Source organism: Scomber scombrus, chromosome 1 (assembly GCF_963691925.1).
Source record: "Scomber scombrus chromosome 1, fScoSco1.1, whole genome shotgun sequence".
NCBI lineage: Eukaryota > Metazoa > Chordata > Actinopteri > Scombriformes > Scombridae > Scomber > Scomber scombrus.
The window spans coordinates 2,672,799-2,700,399 of record NC_084970.1 but is presented as its reverse complement, the minus strand read 5'-3'; the positions used below and the strand labels follow the sequence as shown (position 1 = coordinate 2,700,399).

The following is a 27,601-nucleotide window of genomic DNA, read 5'->3' as shown; positions in this document are numbered from 1 at the left end:
TATTGCTATCGGCTGCATCCTCAAACATCTGCCAATCAGTTGTCTCTTTCTTTCTATTCAGGCAACAGTAAGATGTAGCAGTGGTCTGCCTTTTCAAAAGCAGAATGAGGTTTAAAGCCGTGTTCATACCAAATCAAGCGGCGCTGCCACAGGGTTATGCAGAAGTGGCTGGGTGTGTGGGTGTTCTCTAGAATGTAACTGCTGTGAATCAATCAGAAAATAACGTTTTATTGATTGGATTCACTGGCTTCCTCACTACCACTGCTCCCTCTCTTAATTCACTCTCTAGTTCACTTGGCCACAGCTGCTCTCGCTCTTTCTCTCTGGTGCTCCCAGCTTTCTCTGTTTCTTGTCTTTTGAAATGAGTCAGGAAGCCGACAGCAAGGCTTAACTTTACTTTCAACGTTATTAAATGAAGAGAAATGTCTTTTGTCACCGCAGGTTGGTGCTGCACTGCTTCAGCCAAAACCCCTGCAGCCTTAATGGACTACCCCCATCAAAATGAATGGGAGGACAGGCATTTTCACTGCACCGCCTGATTGGTCTGAATACGGCCTGACAGTGATTCAGGGTCTGCTTTCCCCTGGTGGGAAAAGTGATATATTGATACTGTTAAAGGAGAACCTTCGTAATGTTGGTTCTGTTAAAGTCTTCCAAAACAATGAATGCGGCCTCTGGGTATGAGTTTTCCAGTCCATTTACCAATCCTATACAGCTTGTTCACAGCTGAAGATTCATCAGCCTGTTAGGGGTGTAAACAGCTGTGAGGAAGACTGAGCTCCAGAAGCTCTAGAACTGGGGAGGAGTGAATTGGGGATATTTGTGGCACACCATAAAACACATTCTCTCCCCTTGGCTTCCCCGAGTCCTTCATACTGTCTTTTTGGTAGAATGAGAAACCCTCCGGAATGACAGCACAGTCAGGCACATTGAGCATCTCAGTGAATGCCAGAGCACAGCAACTCCTAATGTCCAGTTGGATTTTAATCCATGCACTCACATCACCTAGCTTGTTTTTCAGGTGGGTTCTGGTCAGAGCCCCGGCATGCTTCCCTCTTTGTTTTCCTCTGACAACGTGCAAGTAAACAAAAAGACCCAGGGAATATGTCATCCACACTGTCAAAAGTTGACGTAAAGTCCAAACTGGCTGATGATCATATCTCCAAAAGTGTTTGTCAGTCGTACTCAATCAATGCAAAGAACCAGTAATACAAAGTAAATCCACAGATTGGCTGAGTTGACTTGCAGCCATCTTACAATGCACTTGTAAATGCAGTAAATGAATGGAGATACATTTACAGCCACACCACATCAAGCTCTTTCTGCTTGTTGTATATTAAGACAACAAGCAGAAACCCTAACCCTAACCCTAACCCAGTGGCAATTGTAATGGAATAATTGGATGCACTCATTTGGTTTGAAATCTCCATGATCATGAAGTCGTCGGATAGAATGAACAGTCATGTTTAGTGGCAACACCACTGTTTTGTGTCATCACAGAGAAATGATTAGTGACCATCAGTGTGCATAATGGCATATATCAGAGGAAAGGTATAAGCATTGGATAAAGTGATATCACTCCTCAAACCATCCCACAGACCTTCCCATTAGGCAGCATTTCCAAGCGAACGGACAGACTAAAGGTGTTAACTACATGTTTGTTTGTCTCTGGTGGAGATGTCATGCACACATGGTTTGTCCATGAATAAACAGTTATAAATACATTTTCTGAGCTTTGCTTTGTCACAGGACTGCAAGTACCAATAAGAACCGATGTGCCAAGTAATGGGTGTACCATGGGTGTTCTGGGATCTTGATGGTATTCGCAAAAAATATTGTAGCATGACTTAAGGCCGGAATATATTAGATTTAAGGCCGGAATATATTAGATTTAACAAAATAGGATACCAGACGTAATACCCCAGGGGTGCAATTAAGCCTGACCCATGCTACAGAATACCGAACAAGAAATCCAGAATGTCACCATTTCAAAGAGGAATCTAATAAAGTAAAACTCCAAGACAGGGCAGCTCAGGTCCACAAACACTACAGGAGCAACACAGTGAAACAAACCACCAAACCCACTACTGGTGTTTGGCAGCAATCACTCTCCAGCCAGAGGCAGCTTCCAGGATCCTCTGCTCCGCTTAACGAACAACAGTGATAGTTACTCAAATGATGCTCTTCTAAATTACTTAGATCCTCAAAGCTCTCTCCACTGAAGAGAGGAACTCACAACTCACCTCAAAGAGCTTGTAATAACTTCCATTTGATGAGACCACAATGGATTTACGATTTTTTTTTGTTTTTGGCTTCCAACACCAGCTTCTCTGCCTTTTTCACACACACCTCAGGTGTCAGCAGTCAGTAATTATCCCCCGTCCTCTTCTGTGCCACACCCAGTCCCTCACTGGTGTCAATCACAACTGTGCAGTAAAGTTTTTTAAGGGGTCTGCTACAATATGTGTAATACACACAAAATTCATCACTGCTACAATCCGAGACATGTCATTTGTACCATGAGTCTTTGCACTTCTCTTCATTTAAGGGAGGGGGTTGCATAGCCAAGTTTATAGTTGTAGATGGGCATAGCTACATGTATATGTATGTATGTGCATACTGTGTAGGTTCTGAAGCAATGCAGTAGCCGACGTTGCCTCCTCAAACGTGTAGCTACATGTTGGGTAACAGTGGCTATGATAAACCATGTTGAAACAGCAAGTACTTTGATTGGTTAGCCTGAGCTTCTTTTTTTTGGGGGGGGGGGGGGGCGTTGTATAATTTTTTGATGCCGGTAGAGTTTAATGAAAGTGAAGACAAGAAAGCAAGTTAAAGAAAAAATCTTTTGTCTACTTTTCAATAACACACAGCTAACAAATACATCTTCACTGCGAACCTTATGCTCAACATTAATGCAGGAATTATGTATTGTTCACTGTTTAATACAAAACAAGATGGAAAAGGAGTTACCTGTCTCTAACTGCAGTTCAGCACTCTCTATACATATAATACATGCATGTAGTGCTGCGGTTGGGATAGAGACAAGTGAAATCCAACACTGATCTAAAATCTAAACCTGCTATAGTTATCTACAGTGGGACACAATTAACTCTTTGTATTGAATCTGAATCTGAAATAGAGGGAAAGGCTTGAATGAAAGACAGGTGATACAGCTCATCATTTTCATATTGTAGTGTTGGTATATAATTCTAATATTAACAAAAACAAACCTCAGACCTCAACTTTAATCCAACTTACAGTTTAGTTTCCAATGCAGTGGATATGTCACCTCACCAAACTGCTAGTCTGACTGTTTACAAGTCACAGTGGTCTCTAAAACAACAAGAGCAAAATTAAACAACAAAATAAGTTGGTGGCCATGAACTCCAGGCTGCAACACATGAAAGTGTTTTATGATCTGATCTTCGTCAGCAAGACAATATCGATTGTCAGTAAATGTGTGTCTATGCTGTCTTTGTACTCTATATTAACATCACATGATCTCCTCCTTTGCAGTCGTCATAATTCCTACGGCTGTGAGAGGGGGGCTGATTAAATGGAACTCAGTGTTCCATTTAATCATTGGTTAATGTAAAACAGTAATTGTAACTGTTTTGTAACTCACTTACTGTCACTGTTTTTCAGGTATCGCTTATCTGGGTGGTGTCTGCAGTGCCAAAAGGAAGTGTGTGTTAGCAGAGGACAATGGACTCAATTTGGCCTTCACCATCGCTCACGAACTAGGACACAAGTAGGTTCTATAAAGCATCTGTTAAGGTTTATAAGTCAATTACGTGACACTCATTTTTTGTGTCCGTGTGGTTAAGTCAAATTTAAAAGGGTTAAAATTTGAAAATAAAAGTATGAATTACTTGGACCCAGTATAAAATGTCTACTTTTAATCAATTTTGATATAAATGTCTAAGTGGTGTAACCATAAAAACTTTGTACCAAACAATTAAATTGGCTTCAAATCGCTCAAGTTCCCAATCATCTGAACCACCTGACCTCTTTATAATATAATAACATCATCTGAACCACCTGACCTCTTTATAATATAATAACATCATCTGAACCACCTGACCTCTTTATAATATAAAATCATCATCTGAACCACCTGACCTCTTTATAATATAAAATCATCTCTGAACCACCTGACCTCTTTATAATATAATAACATCATCTGAACCACCTGACCTCTTTATAATATAAAATCATCATCTGAACCACCTGACCTCTTTATAATATAAAATCATCTCTGAACCACCTGACCTCTTTATAATATAAAATCATCTCTGAACCACCTGACCTCTTTATAATATAAAATCATCATCTGAACCACCTGACCTCTTTATAATATAATAACATCATCTGAACCACCTGACCTCTTTATAATATAAAATCATCATCTGAACCACCTGACCTCTTTATAATATAAAATCATCTCTGAACCACCTGACCTCTTTATAATATAAAATCATCTCTGAACCACCTGACCTCTTTATAATATAAAATCATCTCTGAACCATCTGACCTCTTTATAATATAATAACATCATCTGAACCACCTGACCTCTTTATAATATAAAATCATCATCTGAACCACCTGACCTCTTTATAATATAATAACATCATCTGAACCACCTGACCTCTTTATAATATAAAATCATCATCTGAACCACCTGACCTCTTTATAATATAAAATCATCATCTGAACCACCTGACCTCTTTATAATATAATAACATCATCTGAACCACCTGACCTCTTTATAATATAATAACATCATCTGAACCACCTGACCTCTTTATAATATAAAATCATCATCTGAACCACCTGACCTCTTTATAATATAATAACATCATCTGAACCACCTGACCTCTTTATAATATAATAACATCATCTGAACCACCTGACCTCTTTATAATATAATAACATCATCTGAACCACCTGACCTCTTTATAATATAAAATCATCATCTGAACCACCTGACCTCTTTATAATATAAAATCATCTCTGAACCACCTGACCTCTTTATAATATAAAATCATCTCTGAACCACCTGACCTCTTTATAATATAAAATCATCATCTGAACCACCTGACCTCTTTATAATATAATAACATCATCTGAACCACCTGACCTCTTTATAATATAAAATCATCATCTGAACCACCTGACCTCTTTATAATATAAAATCATCATCTGAACCACCTGACCTCTTTATAATATAAAATCATCTCTGAACCACCTGACCTCTTTATAATATAAAATCATCTCTGAACCACCTGACCTCTTTATAATATAAAATCATCTCTGAACCACCTGACCTATTTATAATATATTAACAGCCAGAACCTCTGAACTTATGATGGAGGACTGGAACCTCTCTCTCTCTCTCTCTCCCCCTCTCTCTCTCTCTCTCTCTCTCACTCTCTCTCTCTCTCTCTCTCTCTCTCTCTCTCTCTCTCTCTCTCTCTCTCTCTCTCTCTCTCTCTCTCTCTCTCTCTCTCTCTCTCTCTCTCTCTCTCTCTCTCTTTCTCTGCACACACACATCTTTTAAAGATACAATATCCAAAATTCTTATTGTCAGATTACATTTTTATCAACTGTATTCACAAGTTATGAGTTGTTGTTGTCAGGTGATTTTTTTTTCTTTTTTCTACGAAACAACACAATACAAACAATGGTGTTTGACTGTAGAAGGGACATGGTCAGGCAATTTATTAGATTTTTATGAAAAATGCTGGTTACACCCATGGTTTTAACCCAGTGATAATTGGTGTAAAAATCTGATTAAATACAGGAAAATAAATGTGAACTAAAATGTGGAATAAATGTAATCCACTTTTGCAATGCAACGCCACAGTTCTTCTTTAAAACAAATTTTACATCATTTTTTTTGTGACACATTTATTTAGAAAAAAAAGTTGTTTTTAGGATATGTCCTGCTCAATATTGGCAAAATACATTAAAATCTAACCTTTACATCTTTGAATGTAATTTTTTAAATTAGGAATTTATTTCAGCATTTCTGCTATTCGATTTTTTTTAATGTAATCTCAGCGTGATTGACAATGAGGATCTGAATGATTGGATCACAATGTGTCTTGGTGGTCATTTAGATTTGTATTTAGTGCTTTTCACTTTTGATTGGATCACCCGAGATGCATGTTAACGGCAGGTGTAAACAGGGTCAAATGTGCTCTAAAGTTAAAGAGGCAATTGTACAAGTCTTCATCAGTAGTACTATTGTTTGCACTAAGGAATACAGCAGTGGAGAAAGGTGCCAACCCTGGGAGCTGCAGTGATAATTGTAAGCAGTTGATGATTGACGATTAGAAAGTGGACCTTGAGTAAAGATTATTTTGTCACACATACTGATATATTTACTGTATATTTATTGTTCAAATATACAGTGATGAGTAAAATCTTCAAATAGAGATGAGGGCAATGAAGACACAATTCTCTTGTTTTAGCCTCATTTGGTCCTAGTGAAAAGCATCATTCATACAAGACTAAAGGTCCCTTTAGACTGTGTGAAAATGACAATTATGGTGTAAGTGTATTGCTTGTCACACTGTGCGAGATGGCTCTAATCAAATCTTGGATGTATTGTTTTTCCCTTGAACATTATTCAAACATAGCACTCAGGAAACATCAAGTCAGCCAGTGGATTTTGTGTCATTTCATGTCATAATTTGATTGTAAGTGTATGCTCACATAGAGAAACAGGGACATGTATATTCTTCCCATACCTTCTAAAGCACATGTTATAAATATTTAATCTAAACATTAAAACAAAGCAACGAGACATAGTAACAGGTCAGATGTAAAGGGTACTGTTTATGTACTGCAGAAATGGTAAAACATAGGTTCTCCACTTTGATTGAGAGTAGAAAAGTGACTAGACATCCTTGTGAGCCAAGCTACGGTGATCACTTCGTCATTCAGTAAAATGTTTGTTAAAGCTGGAAACCGGTCTACGTGCAGTCAGTACATAAAGCCCTCATTGACTGCCCAGTTCCAAAGAGCTTATGCCAAGCTCACCTGGACATCATGCCAATGTGTATTAACATTAGTACTGTAATAGTTTTGTGGCTGTGCCAGGCCCCTCAGGTGATTATCACAGGTTTCATTGGGCAGCTTTGGGGGTCAGGAAAGGTAACAATCTGGCACACACTGTGTCTGACTGTTGCCCATGTACATTGCACATTATGTAAGTAGTGTAACATAAGCATACACACCGCAACATACACACACACATTCACTTACACACACAGAGAAGGAATTATTGTCTAGTGTGTCAAGTAACTATTAAAGCACTACGGAGCTTTCAGACTTGCAGTATATGAAGGTTTAACCACCATGCATACATGTTACTGTGATTAGAGTATAATATGAAAACAAACTACACATGAATCATTCTCCACAGTGAAGCTGAAACATCCAACTACTAACAACTAACCAGAGAATAAATCCAGGTCAGACTTGTACAAGTGCAATGTAGTGCATCGTATTTGACCAGTGGACCTTCTACAGGACTTTCTTTCTGTGTTTATGTTCTTGCTCCTGCCTCAGACACATCTGACCAATGAATATTACTTGTAGTGATGCATTTTGGTTTGCTTAGATTTTTCTCTGTGTGAAAAGAAACTGAACCAAGACACTGGCAATCTGATTTTGAGAAATGAAGGGATTGATGTAGCATCCACTACATAGCCACTTGACATATTTTGATTTATTCATTTTCCTATAGGCATGGTGATGTTTGTTCTTCAGTGCTTTTTGTCAGTGTTTCAGACAAACACAGCCATATAATGATATCAGAGTTAGGAGTATGGGTATACAGTATATATGACTAATGGAGTACTTAAAGAATAGGTTCAGGTTTTTTCTTTATATAACACTGATGCACTGGAAATGGGTCTTGATTGCTGTAACAGTTCCTGCTTTCCATGCTGACCCTGAAGCTATTTTCTCGCAATGTGACTACACTGAAGAGAAGAATGGAGGCCAAAATCCACAGAGCTCATTCTGTGCAAATATGCTTTCCAAAGTTTAGTTGATGATGCTTCAGCAGTCGAGTTGGTATATTCCTAAGTTATAGCTGCTACAGAGTGAAGCGCATACTTTGTATTTATGTACACGTAGCCCCTCATCAGCTGTTGTGTGCACAAATGGCAGCATTTTCTTGCAACCCATGTTCTATTAAACTGCAGTGTATTCATGCCCATTTTGACAGCTAGTATCCACAACTCGCTACTTCATGATCTTTCAAAGCAAATTCCTGGAGGATATTTTTTCCATTGCTTGTTTCTTTCAAAACACACCAGATAAAGACCGACTAAACCATATTCCATGTCAGGCACAGAGACAGGAGGAAGTCAATGTGGTCTGGAGATCAACAAGAACAGCTGGATATCGACCCAAAAACACTGAAAGCAGGAGCACGTTGTATTTGTGTCCAAAAAACGAATACAGCAGATATCATATCTGCAATGAAAGAAAATCAGTTCAAAGTTGCTCCTTGTCTTCCTATTTGGGTTTTATTGCAGTTACCAACCAGCTTATAGGTGCATTCAAAGTTTCCTTTCAGCGCTTCTTAAGTACTTAAAAGCCTCAAACATCAACAGACTTACACGCCACCACTACCAGAATGTGTCTGCCACAGATCAGTGAGGAGCTTCAGTCTGCAGACACAAAAAGAAGGAATTTGTACTAAACAGGCTGTAACTGTGGAATATATTGACTTCATTTAGCTACCTGAGGTTTCTGATGCTTCATTTTATTGTCAGATGAACTTTGGAAAGCATATTTGGACAGAATGAGAGCTGTGGATTTTGGCACAAATTTCTTACATTGTAGTCATGTTCCAAGAGAATAGTGTCAGGGTCGGTGTGGAGAGAAAGAATTGTTACAGTGATTAAGCCTCACTTCCATCCACTTATTGACATATCACTACTTTATCAAGACAGACTTGAAAAAAAACACAAACCTTTCCTGTCTGGACCAGCCCGATTGGGTCTGGCCCAGTTGGACAGCGTGCAGACACTGATCTATTCCCCCTGCTTTGAAGGCAGAGCACTCTGCTCTGCAGTGGATCAGGACAAGTAAGAGTCCTTGTAGTTCCACATTATGTAATAACGGTGCATTATGTAATAATGTAATACATTTTCATCTCATTATGTAATAATGTAATACATTTTCATCTCATTATGTAATAATGACGCATTTTGTAATAAAATTCTTGAAAGCAATATGTAATAAACTTTGCTGCATTTTGTCATAAGTTGTTACATATTGCATCAGTTATTACAAAATGCAAGTGTTGCACTTTTTTTGATGAAGAAAATGTAATAATTTGGTGCATTATGTCTTAATTAGGAAAAACATTATACCATCAGAACAACATTGACTTTAAGCATACCAGCATGAATCGTAAATAAGAATTCATTTTAAAAACTAGTAGGATGTTTCATTGGTCAAATCTAAATCAAATATAACTGTATTCATTATAATAGAGAATGTGTCTGAAAGCTCATAGAGACAAAAACTGCACTAAATGAGTGTTACTGACTAATGTGGTGCTACAGTCCTGAAATGTAATTTTATATTGCTTTCATTTCAACCAATGGAGAGAGTGCACTTGTGATTTATTAGTGTCTGAGTCTGCGCCTGGACTTCAGACTAGGTTGTTGTTTTTAATTTACAAATGTAGGTCATGGCTTTTGGAGGAAACACACACACACTAACTGTTCCCAACTGAAGTCCTCCCTGTTTGAACACACACACACTCCTTCCTCTATTCCTTGCTCTGTTTCTGTCACACAGCCATGCATTGTGTGTGCATATGCACTGTGGGTAAGAGATGCTTCCTGTCAGAGCTTCCCTCAGGCTCTGACTCTCTCCATCAATATGTTCCAGGTGTGTTACTGTTAGATGTGCTGCTGGTTGAAGAGAATTCATTACACTCTGCTGCTTTTATATTATGTTGTAAGTGTGTGTAATGCAGCGGTGGGTTTACAGTTTTTCTCGATTGACCTGTCACAATCCTCAAATGGAAATCAGGATTTCCAAACAGTGTTTTGAATTTTCTTATCTAGTCCCTATTTTCTCATAACAGTACATGTATTTCTTCTTGCTTTCATACTGTTTTGTACAGATAATCACATAGGCTTATGTTGGCATATAATGTTTTGTCCAGTTATACACACATTGTGTGTAAAAACTGCTCAACATTAGCTTATTTGTGTCCATAATGAGCTGTAATGCTGATCAAGATGACATATTATTTTCTTCAGTCAGAGTGGTGGGTTGGTTGGATGGAGGCCATAACCCAACAGTGGACATTGCCAAAGGAAACCGCTGTTCATTGCCTGTTTCCAACCACAAGTGTCCAATTTACAGCCACGAGTCAGAACAGTTTTTTAAAAATACTTTTTATTCAGTATTTTCAATTTAAGGAAAAACAGGTTGACGACAGGCTGTCAAGGGAAAGACAAACAAACAAAAGAACAAAAAACAAACAGACAAAAACATGGGGGCTCCTCAGTTGATAATAATATTATACATAATGTCCAATGTCTTTAATTGTTAATGTGTAGCAGTCCATTTGTCCCATTTCCTGGGAAAGGTCGCAAATTTTTCCAGCCAAATATTCTCCACTTTTTTGAACTTGTTTGGTCTATAAAGTGTCAAAACATTTTGAAAAATGTTGATCAGTTTCTCTTGTTTCTCCCGACCAACAGTTAAAACCCAAAAATATTTAGTTTACTAAATTATGGGGGACTAAAAAAAGGAAGAAATAGAGGAAGTGATGTTTAACCCCTTCCCATTTGCTAGTCAATTTAACCCAATAACCCTGCTGACAAAAATGTGTTGGTAATGATAACCAAAAGGTTCAGCCAGAGGTGTTTGAACATACTGTTGATGGGCCGTGTATGCTGCTTGGTGAACTCTTAAACTCTTCGACTTCATATGAAACCCACGTCAGATTTTAAGCGCCTCCGAGGCTCCTGGGAATAGAATAGGATAAAAGGCAACATAGACAACACTAAGCTGGAACATCAAACAAACTCCATGCTGTTCGATGTTCAAAGTGAACATTTGTGTAAATTTGATTTGTTGAATGAAAAATGTAATTATTTCAGGTATATTTTTATTAAAATGATAAATAGTACGTATACACCAAGCTGCATTAGTCCTTAGATATAACAAGTCAAAGTGAACATTGAACAGCAAACACAAAAGCAATTAAAGATTAATAAAAAAGTGTCAAATGTCAGTACAGTAATATAAATATGCATTTTTAAAAATAGTAGATTTTCTGATATTGAATATAAAAGAATCAGTAGTGCATACATGAAGCTTACTCAAGCTTGAAATACCTCTATTAACCCCCTGTACACTTGCATATACACTATGTTATGCATTTTTCAATGGCATCAGTACATAGTAAAAATAATCAATCAATGCATTTATGAATGACTGTTTGATATTTGATGAGAAATATGAATATTTACTGTAAATCAATCAATCTTGAGGGAGCCTTTGATAAAAACAAGACAATCTCAAAATGACGCCTGAAGCATGTAGCTGAATGGTGAAGCCAGCAAAACTTAACTAAACTAGCAGTATAAATATGGCTCACTAGATCTAGCTAATTTATGCTAACATTAGCTAGTGTAAAATGAGCACATTCCAGTTGGTATTTTAAAATAAAGTAAATGATATAAACAATAAGGTCACTGTTAATTAAATATCATGTGTAACCCCATGTCATGTATGCACATCTAGATCTTAACATGGCACCTTTGTTTCTATATTAATGTACATTACTGTTACAATATGTTGTACTATGTATGTTTTTTAGTATGTCACAGAACCAGCTCTTCTGCTTTTTGGTACAAAGTATTCATGTATCAATGTCTTGCCCTCAGCATGGGAATGAGCCATGATGATGACCACGCCACCTGCACAGGCCACTCCCACATCATGTCTGGTGAATGGGTGAAAGGAAGAAACCCAAGCGACCTGTCCTGGTCCTCCTGCAGCCGCGATGACCTGGAAAACTTCCTCAGGTGAGAGAGCTGAATGAAGGCTACTGCTGAGATTTATCATGATGATGTTTTTTTTTTTTTTTTTATCCCTATGCTGTAATGAACAGTGGTTTTACTGTTGGCCTGTGCTTTACCTCCCGTTGTGGGCGGTGGTGTTTGGAAATACATTCAGGACATTGTGTAACCTGAGATGAGCAAATGCGTCTTCCATCCAAATGATGTCAAATCATGTGTTCAGATATTTGTGAATTTTAACCTTCAATTTACACACTCGGGGCCCCGGTTTTACAGTTAATAAAAAGGTGGAGGTAATAAAAATATAGAAGTTCATCAATAGCGTTTCAGTTCACCACTGAGATCCATCAGCCTCCAGATAAACTAATATTTACCTCCAGCACAGGACAAACTCCAGCTGAGAATAAGGAAATGCATCCAATGCAGCATATTAGTATCTCATTTCATTAATGGCTTATTTAACTATTTCCAATTCCATTTCTGTAAAAAATAACAAACCAACAGATAGATGTTTCTCTAAATGAATGCACAGAAAGAAATAACATTAAGAAGAGGACAAATCCAGTGTTCATTTTAGGGTTACCAAATGGGTGACAGTTTTGCAGCCATCCTCTCTCTCCCTCTCTCTCTTTGCAACATATACACGCATACAACACACACACACACACACACACACACACACACACACACACACACACACACACACACACATACATACAGCACAAACACCCCACTGGACTGCCGAGTGTGTTTGCTATATGTCAGTGTGTTGGCATGGCCCTCTGTGAGCCCTGTATACACTGCACCACTGGCACTCCATGGTGGCATTTTTAATCATAGCGTAATGGTAAAAGAATGGAGATTTTCAGATTCTCTGGACCCACTCTCAGCACAAACTTACAGACGGGTGACAAATCAAAGGAAAAACCGAAACAAATGAACGCACAACCATAACAAACACAAAGGCAAGTATGGGTGGAGCCTCACATGCTCAGAATCTGACAAACATCTAAAAAAAAACACCCATTTCCAACTGGGAGAATGTAAAATCAGGATTCATGCTAAAAACCTGTTTTACATTTATGAATGTGCCCCTTCACTCCCAGATAGTAACATGCAGAATGATTACAGCTCAAATGTGTTCTTCATTTGGTAGATTAGTTTTGAAAACACCCACCCATGAGTTCAGCAACTTAGCCGAATAGCATCCATGCAATGGCATGTTTACTAACAGGCTGAGTGTGATTTATGAGACTTGAATGTTAGTGTTGTTAAGTTCTGTTTGCATTTTTTAACGCACTTGCACTCTCTGAATTGTGTCATACATCGTCTCTGGTCTCTTCCTGACATGCTGGAGTCAGTTGGCAGAGCTCTACCCAACCCCTGCACAGACTGGAGCAGCTTGTTAATTGCTGATTTATGCAAGGTGTATTAAATTCCAAGTTGCACCAAATTAGACACTGCATTCACCATATATATATATATATATATATATGGATATATGGTCTCTAACCATATATCCATATATATATATATATATATATATATATATATGGATATATGGTCTCTAACCATATATCCGCCAAGTGTGGCATTGATCAGATGAAGGTTCAAGAGACACATAAAGGACATACATATTGACGTAGAAAGAATTGAGAATGTTCAATTCAGATGTTTGCTTTGTTGAAAGTAATTAGACTGCCATTGTGATTTTAACAGGAGTCTTTCTTGTCTTAAAGTCAAAGTCAAAGTGTCTTTATTGTCATTAAATTGTGAACAATACAAAAAATTAAAAGTGCCGCTCTGTTAGGTGCCACAAATAGCGGATCGCACTCACTCACAGATCATACATACATAACAAATAAGGAGTATGGAAGGAGTAATGCTTTACTTGTGTTACTTGAGTCCGTTCAGGGTGCGTATTGCTGTAGGAAAAAAGCTGTGATTGAATCTGGTAGTCTGAGTTTTGAGTGATCTGTAGCGCCTCCCAGAGGGCAGAAGGTGGAACAGGTGGTGACCAGGATGCGTACAGTATGTGATGATGGCTGAGGTTCTGCTGAGATAGCGGTTACTGGCGATGTCATCGAGGTAGGGGAGAGAACAGCCGATGATTTTTTGGGCAGTTTTTATTACCCTCTACAGAGCCGTCTTGTCCATCGCAGAACAGCCAGCATGCCAGACTGTGATGCAGTATACCAGTATGCTTTCAATGGCAGGATGGTAGAATACCATCAGCAGCTGCGTATTCAGACCGTACCTTCTCAGAAGCCTCAGGAAATGCAGGCGTTGTTGAGCCCTTTTTACTGCAGCCGTGGTATTGGCAGACCAGGTGAGGTTATTGGAGATGTGGATGCCAAGAAATCTGAAGTTCTGAACCCTTTCCACACATTCACCCCCTATGAATAGTGGAAGATGTTCACTGTCAATTATGAGTTCCTAAATTTTTGTTGTGTTTAGTATTAGGTTATTGGCTGAGTACCACCTCACTAGCCCCTGGACCTCATCCCGGTATGCAGACTCATCTTCTTCTGATATTAGCCCCACTACTGTTGTGTCATCCGCACATTTGATGATAGTATTTGTAGAATGAGCAGGTGTGCAGGAGTTATGAAAGGAATTCATAACTCCTAACAACCAATTATCTCTTGGAATTACTGGATAATTCTACACCTCACTCATTTCATGCAACAGCCAGTACCAGTGCATTGACTGTGTTCTTTTTTTTATTATATGTAGCTAGGCAAGCTAGTAGATGGGTGTTTGGTGCATGTGACCTTTTTTCAGGTAAAAGGTCCCATCACAGACTTGCAAATAAGGTTTAGCCTTTTTATGAACTTTAATCTCAAATGTTCCCTAATCTCTTAACCCAGGTGTTATAGCTGCCATGTGTAGTTATTGTAAAAACAAAGTATGTTAAGAACCTCAGTGAACATAATCTGGAGTTTTTTCAGAATTGTTTGTCAACGATAACTTATTCACTTTTCAGAAAAAGCAGAAAAACTATAGAATAACCAGCATTAAATGAAACCTGAGAAAAGCTGTTTGATGTTGATGACAGCAGTTAAGAAGGAGAAAAAGGGAAATATAAACAGAAGTGATGAACACTAATGAATTACTGGTGTATTGTGAGTTGATGTATGATGTCTGGACAGGATGCAGTGATAGATGTCAGCACAGTTCTGCCCTGAGCTCCTGTCATAGAATGTATTATGTTGAATGGCATTCTCAGAATGAAGTCATTTTTCATGAGCACTTCTAGGCTAGTTGGTTGTTTAGGAATGATGTTATTCACCCTGGCTGTGGTCCACACAGGAATACTTAAATAGGTGTTAAAAAGGGATAATGTTGCTTTTTTTGATATGGCAAATGTTTCTCTTGTGTATTTTAAACAGGTCCAAAGCCAGCGCCTGTCTGCTGTACACAGACCCAAGGAGCCGTTATCAGGTACGCCTGCCACCCAAGCTGCCAGGCATGCACTACAGTGTGGACGAACAGTGCCAGATACTGTTTGGAACCAATGCTACCTTCTGCAATGACATGGAGGTACAAACACACTCCATTTGTCTTCATGTGTTTTTTTTTTGTGGGTTTTTTATCAGTTAATTAATTCAAATAGTTAACTAATATATATACCTATATCATACAGTTTTCATTGAAACTTTGAAGTTCAGAAATGAATTACATAAATAAAAGAATAAACAAAAATAAACAAATAGTGCTGTAAAAAAACAGCCTGACAAACAAGAAAATAGACCGTAAACTGTAACAGTGTGCTTATTGCTGATTAAATCTAGCAATGCAGTTCAGTAGAAAAAAGATTAAAATAAGATAACTCTGCAGGAGTGCATTATGTAATAAACATAATAGGTTATTCATTTTTTTCTAAAGTCTCTAATTTAAGCAAGTCTCTAATTTAAGTCTCTGGCCTTACTCTCTGTGTATTTTTTCAGGTTTTTATTTTTTCATTCATGAATTTAAAACTGACAAGAACCTACTGCATGCTGTTGACTGGATAACTGATTTACCATCTTACTACTCTTTGATCTCTTCTTTTTTTCATCCAGTCTCACTTGTCATCTTTTTAGAGTAAAAAGCTAAAGTGATCAGAAACAACAGTTTGATTAAAAAAAAAAAAGCATTAGACTGATGGACTATTAAATGTACTGGATTAGGCCAATATCCAATGCTGGTCAATCATCATCTTTATTGTAGAACTGATCAGTTGATTTGGTTATAGTTCCTAAGTAACGCCCTCAGGTTCACTATGGTCCTCAAGTGTGTGTAATCATGCGTGTAATCTTAATCAAAGTCACTAGTTTTCTGACACTTAATCATACAAAGTAAAGAAAGCTTTGATTGAACACCAGCTTATGTGGCTTTGAAACAAAGAGACAGACGACACTCAGTTGGATTCCTGCAGAATAATTACTGCAGCCGCAAAGACTTGTTCACGACACAGTCCTTCATGCTGCTGTCGCACCAATTTGCTCAGCGACCACTTTTTCCAAATCGTTCGGGAGCTAAGCCGACATTGAAGGCACATTCCTGGCATGTTCACAAGCAAGAGTGGGCCAAAAACTCTTCCACAGCCAGGGCCTACTCTGTGCTGCATCATCACAGCCTGCACTCAGTAGGACTCAACACAACTACCTGGACCTGGTTGGAAGAACACTGGCTGCGATGAAACATCTCTGCATAATGCTTCATAAAGGAGGGAGGGGGGTTGTAGCCAATTCAGTGGCCACTACTTCCTCTTGTGATCAAATCCCTAGCCCCCTGTGCCTTAAACTTCTTGATAATATTGGCAACAGTGGTCACAAGAACATCAAGCTCTTGACCACGCTTGGCTATTATCTTTTTTCTAGTGTCTTCAGATCATTCTCTAGTTGTCCTTCTGTTTTCCATCTTCAATATGATGACAACAGTGGCACAAAACAGCAGAGTGAGTCATTTCCTCCTTTTAAACTGGCAGCATGAGTAACTATAATAATTATAGGTTATACTAATTAAACCACAATCGGCCGCTTAAAGTATCACAATTATTATTATTAGTATTAGTATCAATTATTTCTCACAACTTCTAAAGGTTGGCAAGCATGAGTTCAGTAATTATTTTACAACTTGTTTTGTTCCACTCGAAATCAAACATAGGTATGCATTGATAATAAAATATCTTTTAATTTCAACACTGTTCAGGGATGAATGGTGCTTTATTTTAATGAAATTCAAGGGTACCAATGATTTCGGCCACATCTGTAATCATGGTGATCTCTCACTAAGGCAAGTAAAACAAATACATCTATACAGAGCTTTAATGTAGTAGTCAAGTTTGGTGAACTTTAACACATTTATACCAGTGCCAAGTATATTAATAGGGCTAAAATGACAAAGAACTGGAGAGCCCAAAATTGACAAAGCTGTCATATTAATTGTGTTGCCCTATTTCATTTCATAGTAGGAGACTAAACTCCTCAAAAATGGGACATTGTTTGCAGACAGTCATGATATCAAAGCAGACAAAACAAATTCATTGAATAACTATGGAAACTTATCATATGGATCCAGACATGGAACCTGCAAAGGACAGAGTCAGATATGTAAATCAATATTCATTTTGAGCATGGAACTTTATGTGTAACATTATTTCTCAAAGGTCCACTTACTAGGTTTCTAAGCTTCCAACCACATCTAACTAAGTTTCTATACCTAGAAACCTGTGTTCATGTGAACCCTGAGCATAAAGACCACAGTGCCATAAAGTGTGTGATGTGGGATCATGGGAATTATTGTCTTCATTGTTAAACAACCAGCTTCTCCTGGTTAGGACTCCTTCAGTGGTCTTCATTCAGGAGGATTTTACTGGGGTCACAGCGGTTTCCTCCTCTCCATAACAAATGTTTATAGGGATTAAAACCTGAATAAAGCAGTTTCCCATTAAAAAATCAGTGTTTATCTGGAGCTGTTTAGCAGACAGAGGACATCCAAGTCCATTCATAATAGTTTCTCACAGGCAGCCACAACGTCAACGTATTATGTTGTACATATATACTCTTTGACAGACACCATTGTAGGGGAAAACACAACACTGACATACAGTAGATCTTTGTAAAGTGTATAGTATGTTAACAGTAGCAAGTAGAGGCAGCAAGGGTTAACGTGACGTAAAACATGTACATTTTAGCTGTTATGCTTATGTAGGATGTCTGTGACTGAAGCCTGGTATTATATAGGTTGTCCCAGCATGAATCCACCTGGTAGAGACGTAATACATAACCTCAGCAGAGAAAACACAAGCATTCTGAGCCATAACCCTGTCATTTAGTGCAACTAAGGTTTATTGGTCAGAAACAGTTCTACTATTTAGTTGGTGGTTTAGTTCAAAACCTGACCTTCTGTAAATTCTCAAACTGTGACTGATGCCGTACTTTACCTTAACTGCAGAGAGGAAACAGACAGGCTCTTATATATCATTTTCAGTTATGTGAAAAAATAGTAAAAGAACATTTTATCTCATTATTATGATGTTATCAGTAGGTATAAATTAGTTTCACTTGAAAAGCTTTCGAGCTGCTCAAAGTACATAATGCTTGTTTTTCCTGTTATTAAGGTGCCATGTGAAAAATCAACATGAAGTGTTAAGTTCCATTGACAGGAACTTAACAACAACTAAAAAGATGACAAAATAAAAACAACTGGAATTAAGTGAGAAATTATGTTTTTTGTTTGTTTTTTTTGGTCTAAAAGTGATTCAGGGAGCAGCACACAGATGCATATGATATGATTCTGTTTCTTTGTTTATGGAATTTGACTCAACCAATGTTCATATTTGACTGTTTCTCTTGTATTTATGTGTGTGTGTGTTGCAGCACTTGATGTGTGCTGGCCTGTGGTGTTTAGTAGAGGGGGATACTTCCTGTAAAACCAAACTGGATCCTCCTCTGGACGGAACAGAATGTGGAGCAGACAAGGTAGGACAGTCACACTCACTCACTGTGTTTTCATACATCTCTATGATTGAGCAGGTTGTGATTGATTGTTAAATTGTGAGTGTTAATTAATTGTGTGTGTGTGTGTGTGTGTGTGTGTGTGTGTGTGCCAGTGGTGCAGGGCAGGTGAGTGTGTCAGTAAGACTCCCATCCCTCAGCATGTGGACGGTGACTGGAGTCCATGGAGCCAGTGGAGCATGTGCAGCAGGACCTGTGGTACTGGAGTCCAGTTCAGACAGAGGAAATGTGACAACCCTCCGTATGTTGTTTGTGTGTGTGTGTGTGTGTGTGTGTGTGTGTGTTTGTGTCTGTGTGTGTTTGTGTCTGTGTGTGTGTGTCTGTGTGTGTGTGTCTGTGTCTGTGTCTGTGTCTGTGTCTGTGTCTGTGTGTCTGTGTCTGTGTGTGTCTGTGTCTGTGTGTCTGTGTCTGTGTGTCTGTGTCTGTGTGTGTGTGTGTGTCACACAGAGACAGAGATTACACCTGCAATATATCGTCCCACACTGCAATGCAAAAAAGCAACATTTTGATTGTCTGGGCTTCTACTAGACTGTTAAATTGCTCCAAACAGTTAAAAAAAACACATGTAATGTTGCTAAATTTGAAGTGAGCCAGATGGAGTATTGATCCTAGATGGGACAGGGAATCCACAGTCAGTGCCTATGCAGTAGCCAACATAAAGCATAAAAGAAATTACAGCAAAAGTCTATATCTTGGAGCGCCCTGATGGTTGAGTGGTTAGAGCGCATACATAACACACATAATTGCAGTGTCCCTGGTTCGAATCTGGCCAGGGACCTATGCTGCAGGTTGTTCCCTTCTTTCTGTCCCTGTTTCCTGATGGCCTCTCTGCCAGCTACTGACTGGATAAAGCCCAAAATAAATTTTAAGAAAAAAAAAAAGTCTATATCTTTGCAGCAGGTGTGTAACAGATGTTACATTATGAAGCAGACATAACATGCAGAGCACAGAGCTGTGTTCATCTGCTGATCAACTGATGGCTTAAGGAGCCTGAAAGATCGTCCTACTTTTATTAATATGATTTTTGTGATGAGAAGACCTACAACTCTTCGTAGTATCCCATGGTTCATAGTGCTCCAGTACCATGAATTGACTTGCATTGAAGCTAACGCTGGGTTGCTCGTTATTGCGTTATATGTTCTGCAAGTTGAAAATTATAATCTACTTTCACACACGCTGCAGTTTCACATCATGTGTGATGTTTATCTCTAAATTAAACTGGGCAACATTGCACGCCTCCGCCCATTTTTCTCAAATTCTGATGCTCAGACCCTGGTTCACATATTCATCATGTCCCGCATTGACTACTGTAATTCCCTTTTGATCGGTCTCCTGGCAAAATTCACCCAAAAACACGCATGGCCCACATCACCCCCATCCTCTCTCAGCTGCACTGGCTAACAGTTTTGTCTCGGATAAAATTCAAAATCCTACTTCTCATCCTACTTGCTTTCAGTTCAGAGTTCATTATGGTGATGGCTTTGGGATAAAAGCTGTTCATAAAACGTGTGGTGCGTGTTCTGATGGACCTGTAGTGTTTCTTGGAGGGCAACAGTTCAAACAGGTGATGGACAGGGTGGAATGAATCTTTTAAGATACTGTGTGTCTTCTTCAGGCAACGGGAGGTGAAGATGTCTTTTAGGGCAGGTAGCTGTAACATTGGAAAGTATCTATTGTCATTCCAAAAACAAACTACTTAAAAAGAGGGACTGAATTATTACATAACCCAGGTTCAAATAAAAATAGCCTGCTATCTATATCATATTCAAGTGTTTGTTTGTGTGCATGCATATGTGTGTGCGTGTGTGTGTGCGCAGGCCCGGTCCTGGTGGGCGACACTGCCAGAAGACGAGTGTGGAGCACAAGGCCTGTGAAGGTCTTCCATGCCCCAAGGGGGTGCCAAGCTTCAGAGACCTGCAGTGTCTGTCCTACGATCGACATGCCAGCAAGAAGAAGGGCAACATGCTGACTGCTATTATTAATGATGGTGAGGCACACACATACACCAACACACTGACTTGTTGGCATAATTCATAGCCCTTAATTCCAAAATCCTAACTCTGTCAAACCAGTTGTTATCAAACACCCTGTTATCATACACTGCAAAAATCCTTCATGTCAGCCTGTGCGGTCAAAAAGAAAGCTGATTTCAACTCATATGTTATTATTCATTTTTCAAAATTGAGCAATATCCTGTCTCAACTAAATGTGAATTAAATTTATAATGAAATTATTTGAAACATTTTATGATTGATGGCCATTATCAAAGTCAAACTTTATGTAGAAAGACAGAGCTGGCAACTGCAGCAACGCAGCTGCAGCAACATTGCCTTAGTGAACACAGCTTAACAAGACAGCATAACATAAGCAGCATGCAACACTATCTTATATATATCAGATCTTATTATGGCTTCTAATGGGTTCAGCCAGTGGCTCAATCGCCAATGCAAAATGAAGCAGGGATGGATGGTGCCCTGATGGGTGGATCTCTCCAACATAAATTCAGATGACACTGTGTTATTTATAAGTACACTGGCCCTGGTTGAATGATATATTAGTTTAATAAAGTTAATAAAACCTTATCCTAGGCCAAATGCTTCCATGTTGGTGAACAGGTAAGGCCACTGTACGCAATCAAAGGCCTTCTCTGTGTCGAGTGATACAATAAGACTCTGATTAGTGTTTGTTTTTTTATGTTAGTAAGAGAGACTGTTGTTGATAAAGCCAGATTAAAAGTGGTAGATAAACCTTTTGACTTTTTGCTAATATCTTCTGAGAGCTATTTACATTTTTTAGACTAATGGGATGATAAGAGCTACATTTATCTTTCTTTAGAATTAGCCAAATATTTGCAGATTACAAGGTAGAGGGAAGAGAGCCTTTCTGTAGTGTAGGTACATATTTAGAAGAGGGCCTTTTAAAGAGTCTTGGAATGCCTAACAGAATTTAGGGTCATACCGGTCAGGGTGGGGAGCTTTTCCACTCTGTAGGGACTTACTTACATCTATGACCTGCTCACTAGTTTGTGGACTATAACGGGCAGTCATGACTGTCTCTGAAAGTGATGGAAGGGGTATAACTGGCTAATAATGACTGACATGTATGATTATAAAAATTATAATCGTTAGTTACAATTAAAATAACAAATGACAATGTATCTGAAGCATTTTAATGCAGGCTAATAAAAATGAGGCAGGATACAGAAGACTATGAAATAACTGTAAAATACATTCATTTCCGGATTGACAGCTGACTGAATAAAAAAGACAACAGGATTAACTGGTCTGGACCAGGCTAGCTGCACAGAATACATCTCCATGGTAACTTATGCTCCTCTGCTTTCATGCAACCGAGTCCCGGCAAAATTCAGCCAGGATAACCAGAAAATCCCAGATTAATCCACTATCTAGGTTTTGTGCAACAGCCCTCGGGCGTGTAAAGCAAAAAATAGTGATTTATTTACACCTTAATTTCAACTTTTTGTTGGTCTAAACCGTACTCTTTAACTTTCATTTAAAGAGACCCAACATTCACAATACAAAAATAACGAATCTAGAGAAAAACATTTTTAAATCTAAGGAACATTAACTCAAAAACTGAGGTCACCTAAACAAACAGCAACCTAACCTGAACTCAACATAACTGAACTGACAAATGATGGCCGTTTGTGTGACATTTTGGTTCAGTTTTAACGTTTTTATTTTTATTGTGTGCATGTGCGTGTGCGTGCGCCTGTGCGTGTGTGAACAGAGAAGCCGTGTGTGTTGTTCTGTAGCCCGGTTGGTCGAGATGTTCCAGTCCTAATGTCTGAAAGAGTGATGGATGGAACACCCTGTGGACCATATGAGGCCGACCTGTGTGTTAATGGGAGGTGTCAGGTACACACACACACACACACACACAAACACATATACACACACAAAGGTTTAATTCAATTCAATTCAGTTTTTATTTATATAGCGCCAAAAAGTTATCTCAGGACACTTTTCACATAGAGCAGGTCTGGACAGTACTCTTTGAATAGCAATAGGTTCATAGGTTATGACTTATAGTACAGTGTCAGAGTTCACCTTGATATCACTACCACAACACTAGACAGATGTATGGCACATGATCAGGTCATATCATGCTTCACTTATATAACATGTATTTTCTGATACAGAGTGACTGTGGCCTATATCATATTTACAGAACCGGAATTATGTGCAGCTAATTCCTTTTTGACCATGTCTCATTACTGAGGGAGAGACTGCATCAAGTTTTTATAACTGTGTCACATACATGCTAAATGGAGTGCATATAGTGATATATCTACCTTAATAGAAGATTAAAAAGCACTTTAAAAAGCCACTTTGATTCATAGATAGGAAGAGACAGGGATCGATGATTAGTGGACAAACTGCTCTTCCTCCTGAACCAAAACATTTACAGTATGGTACCAGAGAAATCAGACAGAACTCTAATTAAATAATCCAATTGTCTTGTTTTATAGGCTGAGTCAAAGTAAGCGAACCTAAACACATCCAAACGTTTAATAATTTGTACAGAAGAATTTGTTAGGGCTTTGTTGAGTCATTTCATGGAAAATTCACTTTCTTAAATCATCATTATTTGTACAGTACAAAGAATATGGGACTTATTTTCCACTTCACCTGAATCACACAGCTCAAACAATCTGTTTTCCTCCTGAGTATTTTGAATCACCCATCCTCATTGTCTTTTAGAAGACACCAGCTATTAAATGTGTAACTAAAGATCGTACGATAAGTATGATCCCTGAGAGATCTTATGGTTGTCTCCTCCTTGTTTAATCTGTTTCTGTATTCTCTGTGATAGAGAGTGGTGATTGCAGTGAGTGATGGGTTTTTTTTCAACTTGCTTCATGTTTGTTTCACTCTAAGCATCAGTAGCAAAACAGAGTCACCACCAGTCAAACATCTTCTCAACTACACTCTTTGTAGTTGAACAATATATATAGCTCATTTATAACTTGATATGATCAGCTTCATTAGACAAGGCTCTCTCTGCATAAAGACAAATCTGCAGATTGTAACCTTGTTTTCTAAATGAATTGTGATCCATACACACACACCAAAAACAAGCTGTCATCACACAGATAGACACAAGCAAACAGAGGCAGACACACCATGTCTGTGTACTATTAAGGCAACTACACAGTCTTCAGTTTTATTGTTTTGTTGAGCACAGAAAATTGGCTGTGATGGCATCATTGGCTCTTCAGCCAAAGAGGACCGCTGTGGTGTGTGTAACGGAGATGGCCGCTCCTGCAGGATAGTGAGGGGGGACTTCAACCACACCAAAGGAATGGGTGAGTATGTGTGTTTGACTATCTGACCAATATACTGAATGTCTTTGCAGATATATGCGTTAGATATTGGCTTTTTAAAAAATGAGGTTTCCAGTCTCCACTGTCTAATATGATACAGCTGGTTTGGTTCATTATATCTGTAGCACTGATCAATACTACACTGGTTGTCTATAAGAAGCATGAACCTGAACTGATTCTAATTACACATTTGAAATAGATCTAAATAGCAAAGTTGGTATCAGAGTCTCTGAACTCTTAAAATGAAACTTTGCCAATTTGTAATCAGCATTGTATCATTACAATGTGGATAGTATATGCAAATAAACAATGTTTAACTTCATTCCATGTTGCCTGCACTAAGAGCTCTCCACTCATTTGCTGGCAAAAGTCCTCCAGGTGATGCAAAACATGTAATCTGGTGGATCTGGAGATCTGCCTTACACTGCAAAATATGTTTCCCCATTTTCTGAAGTGGTGCTTTCAAGCATGGTCATATGTGGGTCTCCCAAAACACTCTTGTCTTCCATGTTACTCTAGTGACATCGAAAAGCGTACGCACACAAAAAAACCAAGAAATCTATATTACCAAAGGAGTACGTTACTTTATTGTCATACAATACATACAATGAAATTCAGGTGCGTTCAAGACCAGATTCGTATATCAAAATAATAAATAAATAGAAATAGTTAAGAATAAATCAAAGCGCATCCATCCATCACTCATATACACTCATCTTCACAGCAAACAGACCATACACTCATTCATGCCAGCATATGCAGTTAAAATGGGATAAAAGAAAATGCTCATAGATATTATTGCACATAGATATTATTGCACACCCTTTTAACAAATTATTGCATATTTTGTTGTGGTGTGTTCTTGGGGTTTACTTTCAGTTCAGAGTTCATTATGGTGATGGCTTTGGGATAAAAACTGTTCATAAAGCGTGTGTCAAATATCAGTATATTTGGATCAAAACTAATTTCATGATACAAAGCAGAAAATCACTGTGAAATCAGACACAACAGACTATGGAGGAGGAGATGAAGGAGATGTTACAGCTACAGCTTCATAGCGACAATATAATGTCGCCGCAGAGATGTGGCAGTACTCTTATAACTTTTGATGCTGAATATAGTGCTGTGGAATCAGATAACATTGTGGAAGAGGAACCTACCACCACTACATTACTAGATCACAGCAGCAGCAGAGGAGAAGCATTCCTAACGTTGATGGCATGCTACTTGATGCAGGCTTACAAGTCCTCCGTTGCCTCCTTAAAGAGTGCAGGAGTAGAAATAACCTGGTGGTATCGCATAGTGCAAAATGCATTCATTGTTTGGTGGTTGTTCTGATTGCTTTGTGCTTTGCTCATTCAGGTATAGTTGGTGGATGGCAGCAGCCAGTGGCACACACTTCTGAATGTGTGTGTATTTTGTGAGGAGGAGAGGGGTTGCAGTGTCAGGGAGTACCTGGAGAATTGCTTACCGAGTACTCAACACAGCCCCGTGTGAGTCAGCCTGTGGTGCTTACTTTATCCCATAACCCGCAGTTTATTTTTTGATCACCTGCTTCCACTCGCAGCAAAGTTAAAACTGCCTGCTCCCGGCTGGCAATCAGAGTCAGTTGGTCTTATAGGATGGATCACATACAATGCATTCTGTTTGTTGTAGGATTCCCCCATGAGAGCAGTATGGGGAAATTGCAGCCTTGGGGATCCCAATGCGTTTCCAGGCCAAGAAGGGTATTGAATCCCTTTAGCGTGTTCTGGGTCTTGCCCAGGGTCTCCTACCAGTTAGATGTGCCTGGAAGAGGGAGGAGTCCAGGAGGCACCCTAACCAGGTACCTAAACCAACTAATGAGACTCTTTTTGATGCAAAGGAACAGCAGCTCTATTACTAGTCCCCTACCTGAGCCCAGACACTCTCCTGAGGAAACTCAATATGACTGCCTGTATCTGTGATATCATTTTTTCAGTGAGTACTCAGAGCTCGTGACCGTAGGTGAGGGTTGGAACATAGACTGACTGGTTAATTGGGAGCTTTGCCTTCTGGCTCAGCTTTTTCTTCACCGCAATGGTCTGATACAACACCCGCATTACTGATGCTGGACTGATCTGCCTGTCAACCCCGTGTTCCATCAGACCCTCACTTGTGATTAAGACACAGAGATACTTGAATTATTTTACTAGGGGCAGCAGCTCACATCCAACCCAGAGGGACCAGTCCACCTTTTTCCAGCAGAGCACCAATGGTTTAAGATTTGGAGGTGCTGGTTCTTACTCTTGCTGCTTCACATTCAGCTGCAAACTACAGAACCACATCATCTGTAAAAAGCAGCAAAGCAATCCTGAGGTCCCTAACTGGACACTCTACTCCGCCTGGCCGTGGCTCAAGATTCTGTCCATGAACAGAATCAATGACAAAGGACAGCACTGGCGGAGCCCAATACCCACTGAGAATGAGTCTGACTTAATGCTTAGACTCCCACAGCACTGCCCACAAGGTGCCCCACGGGAGACAGTTGTCTCCAAGTCCACATAGCACATGTAGACTAGATGTAAAAACTCCCATGACCCCTTAAATATCCTCTCAATGGTGAAGAGGTGGTCGACCAGCCCTGCTTCCCTTTCCTGAGTTACCTGAAGGTTTGCCATCTTTGAGGTAAACTGAAAGTCCTTCTCCATGGCCTCCCCAAACTCCTCCTTTGGCCCTTCAACCTATTTGCTGATTCAGGAGACGTGTGAGCCAGCCTCCCTAATCTCTCGTGTCCACCAGTGGGTTCTCAGGTTGCCACCCCAGCAGACATCGATGACCTTCTAGCTAAAACTCTAAGCAGCCGCATCCACAGCTGAGTTCCTGAACGTGGCCCACCCAGATTCCATGTCCTCAACCTCCCCCAGGATGCAGGAGAAATTCCACTGGAGGTGGGAGTTGAAGACCTCACGAACAGGGGCTTCCACCAGACATCCACCAGTTCATCCTCACTGCTTGTTTTAGGCCTCAAATTTCCTTTGATTTCTCATTTCATCTGCCTTTTCTGACAATTAGCCCAATGTACATGGTGCTTCTTCATTCTTTTAGCCCTTGTAGTTGGCTAACGCAAATAAATATATTATTTGGGAAACCATGGAACAGGAAATCTCATTGCACTGGACTTTAAAATCTTATGACCAGAGGTCATATTTAACTTA

At 39.1% G+C, this 27,601-nt stretch overlaps 1 protein-coding gene across 1 annotated transcript in view; it reads left to right on the top strand.

The window, feature by feature from the left end:
• The window catches only part of adamts17 (ADAM metallopeptidase with thrombospondin type 1 motif, 17), a 119,597-nt gene that overhangs the window by 66,637 nt on the left and 25,359 nt on the right, over positions 1-27,601 (top strand). Inside the window, exons 8-15 of the mRNA XM_062419070.1 lie at positions 3,646-3,751; positions 11,940-12,080; positions 15,467-15,617; positions 18,941-19,042; positions 19,174-19,319; positions 20,896-21,065; positions 22,829-22,956; positions 24,287-24,407. Coding sequence (XP_062275054.1) covers positions 3,646-3,751; positions 11,940-12,080; positions 15,467-15,617; positions 18,941-19,042; positions 19,174-19,319; positions 20,896-21,065; positions 22,829-22,956; positions 24,287-24,407 — 1,065 coding nt within the window. The remainder of the gene's footprint in view (positions 1-3,645; positions 3,752-11,939; positions 12,081-15,466; positions 15,618-18,940; positions 19,043-19,173; positions 19,320-20,895; positions 21,066-22,828; positions 22,957-24,286; positions 24,408-27,601) is intronic.